Source organism: Acomys minous (assembly GCF_964271855.1).
Source record: "Acomys minous genome assembly, chromosome: 2".
Taxonomy (NCBI): Eukaryota; Metazoa; Chordata; class Mammalia; order Rodentia; family Muridae; genus Acomys; species Acomys minous.
Window position 1 is genome coordinate 48,320,453 of NC_140484.1, and position 9,667 is coordinate 48,330,119.

The 9,667-nt window shown below is 45.5% G+C and overlaps 1 protein-coding gene across 5 annotated transcripts in view; it reads right to left on the reverse strand.

Moving 5' to 3' along the window:
* RAB3IL1 (RAB3A interacting protein like 1) overlaps positions 1-9,595 on the reverse strand; it is a 39,709-nt gene extending 30,114 nt beyond the window's left edge. For 4 of the 5 annotated variants that reach the window (XR_014776995.1, XM_084770164.1, XM_084770170.1 and 1 more), the window contains exon 1: positions 9,062-9,593. Coding sequence is in view for 2 of the 5 variants with exons in the window: in XM_084770164.1 (XP_084626290.1) it covers positions 9,062-9,291 (230 nt within the window). In the remaining 3 variants the exon portion in view is untranslated. Of the gene's footprint in view, positions 1-9,061 lie in introns of all 5 variants that reach the window. The other variant, XM_084770168.1, reaches the window with a different exon arrangement.
* Positions 9,596-9,667: the final 72 nt, after the last annotated feature.

Sequence of the window (9,667 nt, forward strand, 5' to 3'; positions counted from 1 at the left end):
TGAGTGCTGAAAGTGGGGCTTTTTAGAAACAGTGGAGCTTAAGGACTATGCAAGATTTAAAGTAGAAATGGGGCATTTTAGGTTAAAGGGACCGGCAAATTTGGGAGTGGCAAAAGCAGACACATCCAGAGAGGGGCAGACCCTTCATCCTGCCCGTAGCTGGGGCTCAGTGTGGGGTCATCAAGAAAAGGCTAGGAAGAAAGCATAAGGCTTGGAGCCTCAATGGCTAAACTAAAGAATTCAGAATTCATTCTTGTTAACATTTTGTTTTCATTCATTCATTCATTTGTTTCATTAGCAAGACACAGGGATGATCCATGCGCTGCTGGCAGCAGAGGGTGACTTGGTCAATCTTGGAGCACTGGATAGGATAGAGACAGAAGAGAAACAACTGATCTGTTCATATCAACACTGAAAACTTTTCCAAGCTGTCTCCCTCACCCTCATCACCCCATGACAAAAATTCAAAGACAGATAAACTGGAAGAACATGCTCAGCCAATGGCAAAGGGGCCATATCTTTAACATATCAAGAATTCAAAAGAATCAATAAGAAAAACACTGGGAGTCGAGCAGACAGTCATTTAATTAGGCCTGATGTCGGGGGATGATAAGTCAGTGATCAAGACGGTATCTCTCCATTCATGACTACAGCTTGGGAGGTTGCAGTGTGTAAGGGATGAGATTCAGACAGTTGACTGTGGCACTGTGCAGAAGACACCCAGTAGAGGAAGTACAGGATACTTTGGAAGTTCATCCAGCAACTCCTAACTTGGACCTAAGATCCCGACCATCCACCTGCCTAAAGGTTGAAGGGAGGCATTTTAATGTAGAGGAGTTTTAATTTAGAACATGGCTGCTCTGGAAAGAGGTCACATCCAAAGACTTTCTAGGTCTGTGTGATCCAGCTGGAATACAGACACGGCTTTAATCCCAGGAGACACAGGCACACAGATCTCTGAATTCAAAGCCAACCTGATATAGAACAAGTCTCAAGTAAAGAAAAGCTTAGGTCCAGATGTGGTAGTACATGCTGTTAACTCCAGCACCCGGAAGACAGAGGCATGAAGAGGCACTTTAGTCAGTTCTGGTGAGTCAGGGAGTTGCGAGGCAGTGCAGTGGAGTTGAGTTTGTGGCAGTTCAGTTCGTGGAATTCAGAGGCAGCTTTACTGGGAGAGTTTTACAGAGACAGGTTGAAGAGAAAACAAACTAGACACAGGTGAATACAGAAGTGCGATGTGACTGGATTTCCATGTCAAGCAAGGCAGTATAGGCCTGTAATCCCAGCGGTTGGGAGGTAGAGACAGGAAGATCAAGAGTCCACCAAGGTTGGGGATGGAGAGATGGCTCAGAGGTTACGAGCACTGTCTGCTCTTCCAAAGGTCCTGAGTTCAATTCTCAGCAACCACATGGTGCACAACCATCCATAATGAGGTCTGGTGCCCTCTTCTGGCATGCAGCATACATGCAAACAGAGCACTGTATACATCATTAATTAATTAATTAATTTTTTAAAAGTTCATCAAGGTCAATTTTGGCTACATAATAAGCCAGAGGATGAGAAGGAGCCAGAAGATTAGAACATATTGCTTAAGTTAGTTTGAGGCCAAGCAGAGCAATTTAGTTAGAGGCTGAGATAGAGAAGCCAGATTGAATCAGTCAGCTAGGAGAGGAGTTTGAACCAGAACAGCTGCGTTGAACCAGCCAGCAAGAGTTCAGAAAGAAGTAGAAAGGGTGAGGTTATTCAACAGTAAGTCTCAGAGACTAGATTACATTTTAGACCTAGCTTAGAGTGTACAGAGGCTAGAAGCTTCCAGTACCAGGCCTAGGTTAGCAGACAGACAGTGCCTTCATGACACCAATTAAATCAGGAAAATAAAAGTTACTTTTACAGGGAGGGGTTTGAGAGAAGCAAGGGAATCATTGGAAGATAATGAGGCTAACGTGAGGATTAGGAACCAGATAATAGGGGTGGCAAGGGGCTTCATACCCCAAGTTTAGACTTTGTACATAAGGACAAAAGGAGGTCATTGGGTGGTTTAACCAGATGTGCGAGGTGACTGGATTTCCATGTCAAGCATGGCGATGTCGGCACTGTAATCCCAGCAGTTGGGAGGTAGAGGCAGGAAGATCAAGAGTTCATCAAGGTCAATTTTGACTACATAATAAGTCTAAGGTCAACCTGGGCTTGGTGAGGTCCTGTCTCAAAGCACAGGAAGACTCCTAGAGATGCACATGAAATGCACAGGGCATTTCTGCTCCTCGCTTGAAGCAATAAGGAGCCCTTCTGTTCCTGAAACGAATACCCTAATCCATGGTAGAGCTCATCTGCTATTCCAGTGACTTGGGACAGGAGGATGACTTAAGCCCAGCATTGAAGAACAGCTTGGGCAACATAATGTGACTCTGAACAAACAAATAACTCCTAGAGAGACGCCATGATTCTTTGAGGCCTTGTTGACTGCCGAGATCTCCAAAAGCCACCTTCTTCCTTACAAAGGAGAGTTAAGGATGAAGCAGGGGGCAGAACCAGCAGGGAGGGTGGGGGCTGAATGTGGAGCAGCTGCATGCACCCAGGAGAGCTAAGCATCCCATGTCGGTGACATCCTTTGACAGAGCTATATGTAACTCTACGGAGGAAAATATCCAAATCTTATTCATGCAGGATTCCCATCGAGCAAGGAGCTGTCAATCAGAGATCATCAGCACAAAAATATGCTAGCCACAAAATAAGTAAGAATCAGCAGAAGCAACTCACAGATTGGGGTGCCTTGGGGGGTCCAGATATTACACTCCCTCGTGCAAAGCAGGAAGGTTAGAGATGAGTTTAAGGTTAATAAGCAACATGAGATCATTAACAAGAACAGAAAAAAAATCCAGATGGCCAAATGACTATGTTTTCAAAATAAGGGGTTAAATAACAAATTAGACATAGCAAGAGAGAGAATCGAATCTCTGGAAGACACATACAAATGTAAGAGCCAGGAGGAGCCAGGAAGGAGTGCTGTGAAGCCTTGTCTTCTGGACATGACACAGCTGTTGTGCCCATGAACTCAAGGTTGCTGTGGTTGCCTGTACAAGAGCCGGTCCCTCAACATTTCATCTTGGATGGTGGAAGTACATATGAGGTCCTACTCATCCCGGATGGGCTACTGGTAGCTGACGGTTGCTGGGGGAGAAGAGAGAAATTTTCTTCAGCAGTATAGCCACTGATAGGTTGCCTGTACACCAGTAAAGCAGCCCTAACTAAACACAGTGGGCTACACGCACAGAGAAGACATGGAAGGTGCACAGCGACTTTCTGGGGGGTGGGGGAGGAGGGGCCTGAGAGAGGGGAGCGAGGTGGAAATGACTGAAATTCATTATAAACATGTATGAAACCGTCAATGAATTAAAAATTAAAAATAGAAGTTAAATTCATCAGAAAGATAGTATAGTTCTAAATTAATAGAGTGCTGATAAAATATTTAAAGCAAAAACTGTAGGAGCTGCAAGGAGCAGTTAGATAAATCAGCCATCAGGGGGTAAGCATCAACAGACTAATGGACAGAGCCAGGAAGCAGAACGCTGGCACTTGGCAGCGGAAGAGCTCTGTAATGACAGTAAAGGCCTAAGTGTGGAGCACTGGTTCCAAGCAAATTCAGAAGCCATCGGACCCCAAGTCTGTTCCCTTCATGTCACCAGGCAGTTGCCCATTCAGAATCTGCATAATGCAGAATAATCAGAAATTATTCTCTGGAAACAGTAAAACAGAGGGTCTTTGGACTAGTAGCCACTGCCTGAGGGAGTTTAGCAATTTCAGGCATGTTGAATACTGAGATCCACCCCACCACCACCACCACCACCACCACACACACACACACACATACACACACACACACACACACACACACACACACACACACACACACACACATACACACACACACACACACACACACACACACACACAACTTCTCTCACTGTCAGTACTTTACCTTCCAAACACTCCTCTTAGGGACTCTGGCCAACCTGAGAAATAGGTCTAAGACTAGTGTAACTGTCTGGCTAAGAACAAGGTAAGCTTGACTATCACACTTTTGTATTGTTTTGTATTGAGATGAGGTTTCATGCAGCCCAAGCAGACCTCAAATTTACTGTGGAGCCAAGAACAAATAACCTTGGCTTCCTGATCTTCCTGTTTCTACTTCCCAAGTAGGTCACCATGCCCAGCTTACATCCTATTTTATTTTTGAGGCATGAGACAGGGTCTTGGGTCTTACTTAAGTAGCCCAAGCTGGTCCTGGGGTTTCCACCCTACTCTTTATGCCCCTTAAAGCCTTTTCTTTTATTTAACTTTAAAATCATTCTTATACCTAGGAGTAGTGGCACACACCTTTGACTCCAGCACTTTGGAGGCAGAGGCAGGGGAATCTCCGAATTTGAGGCTAGTGTTGGCCTACAAAGAGAGTTTTAGGGCATCCAGGGCTACACAGAGAAACTGTCTTGAAAAAACAAAAATTTGTATTCCATTTATTTATTGGTGTCAGAGTTCATGTGTGCCTCAGTGCACAAGTGTCAGTCATAGGACAACTTGTGGGAGTTGGCTCTCTCCTTCCATGTGGATCCCAGAAATTTAACTCTGGTCATTAGGCTTGGCCGAAAGTGCTTTTACCCCATGAGCCATCTTGAGAGCCCTGCTTCTAGGGTTTTTGGCTATAAACAAGGAAACCAAAGATTATCAAGCACCTGGGGGAAACCTTCTAGCATGAAGGAAACCCAGTGAGTAAAAACAAAACCAAGCAAAAACATGGCAGGCAACCCTGAGCTACGTGAGACCGTCTCAAAGCAAGCAGGCAGACAAGCAAATGGGTGACAGAAGACCTGATGCCCCGCCACCACCAGTGGGAAAACAAGTGACTGTCTTTCTGATGTGGGTGCTAGGGATTGTTTCTGGGGATCCAGCTTAGGTCCTCTGGCTTGCAAGGCGAGCACTTTACTGACTGAGCCATCCTCCTAACCCATAATGCTTTAACCCATCATACTGATCAGAGGACAAAATCTTCATCTGCCAAATAAGAATCCAGTAGTTAATATCTCCGATTGACTACCGAAACCCATCAGTACAGAGGTCTTTGGAAATATGGTGGTGTGTAAATCCCGGAAGCTAGAAGGCCACAAGGAGGGACAGGGGGCTGAAGCAGAACACCGTTGTGTTTTGTTTGACTGTTTTGTTTTGTTCTCAAGTCAGGGTCTTTCTATGTAGTCCCGGCTGTCCTGGAACTCATTCTGTAGACCAGGCTGACCCCGAACTCACAGAGATCCGCCTGCCTCTGCCTACTGAGTGCTGGGATTAAAGGCGTGCACCACTACTGCCAGGGTCATTGCTGTGCTTTAAGAAGATTTTTGTGGCTGTGTGAGCTTTTGAGTTACCTACACATGTGCTATAGTTTGGGTCTGACATATCTCTTTAAAATACTCCTGTGCTCAAGGCATGGGCCCTAGCTTGGTTACAGAAATTTTTCATTTTTACTTATTTATTTATTTTGAGGCAGGTTCTCATGTAACCTAATGTGGCTTTGAACTCAAAAGTAGCTAAAGATGACTTTTAGCCAGGTATTGCAGTGCACGCCTTTGATCCCAGCACCTAAGAGGCCGAGGCAGGAGGATCTCCGTGAGTACCTGGCCAGCCTGGTCTACAGAGAGCCCCTGTCTCAAAAATAAAAAGATTTAAAAAAAAAAAACGGCAAAGGTGAATTAAAGGATAACTATTAAGAGAACCCAAGGATCCAAGTGGGAAAAAATGAGAATAAACATGGCAAACTATCAGAGAGGGGCTAGGACTCCTAGAGTTTGGAAGGCAAGTGAATGAAGATTGCAAGTTCAAGACCTGGCCTAGACAGCAAGTCCCAGGCCAGCCCCAACACATACTGGAGCTCTATTCCAAAATACCAAGCCCCACTCCTAACAAGGGCTGGAGATGCAGCTCAGTGATAGAACACCTACCTGGCATGTACAAGACCCTGGGTTAGCAACACACACACACACACACACACACACACACACACGCGCGCGCGCGCGCACATGCACACACACACACACACACACACACACGCATGCACACACACACACACATGCAGACATGCTTGCTCACAGACACACATGCTCACACACAAAATTAAAAAGTCACACAAAAATTGTTATAGCTAGTAGATACATTCAGTGAAGTTGCAAGATACAAGCACAAACATAAAAACCAGGTGTTGCCCGCCTTTAATCCCAGCACTCTGGAGGCAGAGACAGGTGGATCTCTGAGTTCAAGACCAACCTGGCCTACAGAGTGAGTTCCAGGACAGCCAGGGCTACACAGAGAAAACCTGTCTCAAAAAACAAAACAAAAGAAAACGACGACGACGACAACAACAACAACAACAAAATCAGTTTTTGCTTGGAGCGGTGGCATTAGGTAAGAGGGTCACAAGGTCAAGGCCAGCCTGGCCTACATACTTTGTTTCATGATACCAAGAGTTTGTGATATAGCACATTGGCAGACAGCCTGTCTAGTATGCACAAGACCCAACACACCAAACCACAGCACCCATAAACAAGGTCGGCTACAGAGCAGTTGCATTTCCATCCACTAGCAGGACTCCAAGAGTGAAGTCAATAAAAATAGGTGTAGTTGCTGTACGAGAGAGAGAGAGAGAGAGAGAGAGAGAGACAGAGAGAGACAGAGACAGAGACAGAGAGACAGAGAGAGACAGAGACAGAGACAGAGAGAAAGAGAGAGAGAGAATTTTAACTAAGGTGGTATGGGCCTTTAATACTAGCATTTGGGAGGCACAGGCAGACAGAACACTATGGGTTTGAGGCCAGCCTGGTTTAACTAGTTCTAGGATAGCCACAGCTATATAGAGAGACTATCTCAAAACAAACAAACAGACAAACAACAACAAAGCCTTACACACTGAAAACTACAAACTTTTGTTGAATGAAGAGAGATGTGAAGCACCAGAAATGAACCTAAACCGCATCCTAAATACTCAGCGTTGGAAAACTCACACTTCTTTTTTACATTTGCTTATTTGATTTGTTTGTATATCCTGCCTCAGTAAAATGAAGCAATGAGGTACTGAGGGGCACTGATATCGACCTAGGAACTCAACATGCATGCTCTCACACATATTACATGCATACACCACACACACATTACATATGCAAGTACACACAAAAGAAAAAGGGAAACCAAATCGAGACCAGACAAGCAACAACAAATGCAGTGTTAGCCTCGGGACAGACACAGAGATCAATGGAATTGAGCAGAGACACCAGAAATAGATACATCTTCACAGACTGATCTTTAACAATGGTGCCAAAACTGTTCCATGAGGGAGCTAAGCCTTCCAGCAAAGAACGCATGGACAACTGGGTATCCATACACAGCAGAAGGCCTCACACCATCCACAAAAATGAACTCAGCATATGTCAAATCCTAAGTGTATGAGCTAAAATCATAAAGTTCTCAGAAAGAAACAGTCAGAGGGCAGGCAGCTATTTGTGAATTTAAGTTAGACAAGATCAAATTTCATAAAAATTATTAAAAAGTTTTATGTGTCAAAGAACATTCTTAAGTAAGTATAAAGAGGTTTGGGGTGGAGCTCAGTTGATGGAGTGCTTGCCTAGCATGCAAGAGATCCTGGGTTCAGACCCCAGCACTGCAATCTCAGCAGCTGACAGAGGATCAGGAGCTCTATGTCATCTTCAGACACACATCAAGTTCAAGACCTGTCTAACAAAAACAAACAAACAAACAAACACCAAGGAACGCATTGCTTTCTTCTCTTTGTTGTTTGTTTTGTTTTGTTTTGTTTGTTTTTGTTTTTCGAGACAGGGTTTCTCTGTGAAATAGCCCTGGTTGTCTTGGACTTGTTTTGTAGACCAGGTTGGACTTGAACTCACAGACATCTGCCTGCCTCTACCTCCTGCATGCTGGGATTAAAGGCGTGCGCCACCACGCTCGGCTGGAATGCAGTGCCTTTAAAAGGAACCATTAATAAACTTCTCTCATAACATCATCATCATCACCTGAAACCACTCTCTCAACCTAGGTTATACACTTAACTCAGCTAGAGACCTTGTTAAAAGTACGGATTCCCAGTTGGCAAGATGGGCTCAGCAAATAAGAGTGTTTGCAGTCAAGACTGAGTTGGATTCCTCAGACCCACCTGGTAGGAGAGAATCAACTCCTGGAAGTGTCTTCTGACCTGTACATGTGTACTGTGGCACCTGAGTGGGCACGAACCAATAAACAAACATAACTGGAAAATTTTAAGTGCAGATTATGGCCTAAGAGGTCTGAGAGATAAGGGGCCTCCGTGTAAGAGTCCATGTTCTAAACTGGGCTGTGGTGGCGCATGCCTTTAATCCCAGCACTCAGGGGGCAGAGGGAGGCGGAGCGCTGTGAGTTCGAGACCAGCCTGGTCTGCAAAGCAAATCCAGGACAGGCAAGGCTACACACAAAGAAACCCTGTCTCAACAAAACAAAACAAAAACGAACAAACAAACAAAAAGTCCATATTCTAGGAGGAGATGGGCAGGTAAAGTAAGTCCCTGAAGCTGAAAAGCCCACAGAGAAAGGCTTTTGCTTCTAGAACCCACCCTCTCTGGAGCTTAGACTATGTAGTACATCAAGAACTTAGATCAAGAACCCACTCATGAGACCGGAGAGGTGCCTTACCAGTTAAGAGCACTGGCTATTCTTCCAAAGGACCTGGCTTTGAACCCCAGCACCCACTAGTGGCTCACAGCTGTCCTTAACTCAAGCCTCAAGGCATCCTATGCCCTCTCCTGGCTGCCTTAGATAGCAGGCATGCATGTGTTACATAGATAAATATACAAGCAAAATGTATACACATAAAAACCAAATAAACAAACAGGCAAATAAACAAGAAATTACTCATTGTAGGGGCTGGGGTGCAGCTCAGCATTCGAGTTATGTTCTCAGAATACAGGTTTTTAAAGGAAAGTCACTGTCTAACAGGTGGGAGTGAGGTGGAAAGGTAAGGGTAGGGTCAGGACCTCACCTGACTGGTCTCCACAGGGTACAGCTCATGAAGCACCGTGCAGCTAAGGATCCCAGCTCTCCTCCAGGCTGTGCTGAATTCTCACCATGTGTCTCTTTTTGGGTCAGTTCTGGCCTATTCTGCACTTTCTCTTTACTATAGGTGGGATGTGGCTTGGCGGTGCTAGGCTGTCTTGTTTCCCAGCCTTTCCCTGCCTCACCTTGTCCCCATTGTCCCTCTAAAGGGAGCATAGGTTAGTAGGTTCCTCTCCCAGAACTTTAGCAATCAGGTCTTCCTAGTGTCAGAGAAAGGGTGGTGACTGTCTTCTTTCCTGTCCCTGGAGCGGCAGTGTATGTCCTTGCCTCCCTGTCCAGATGTATTAATCCACTTCTTGGCTTCTTCCCTGTTTATTCTGTGATTGGCCCAGGGGAGGAGAGTAGGCTGGCAGGCACTCTATGCAGAGCCTGGAGACAACAGTCAGGCCTGCCGGGCCCACCCCAGGACCTTCTGCCAACTGCCCTCTGCCAAGTCTGGTCCTTTTCTACCTGCCTGGCAGAGGTCAGGCCCTCTGTGATGCTCCCATTGCCATGGTGATCCTACATGAGAAGGCTGTAATGTTCTGGGTCT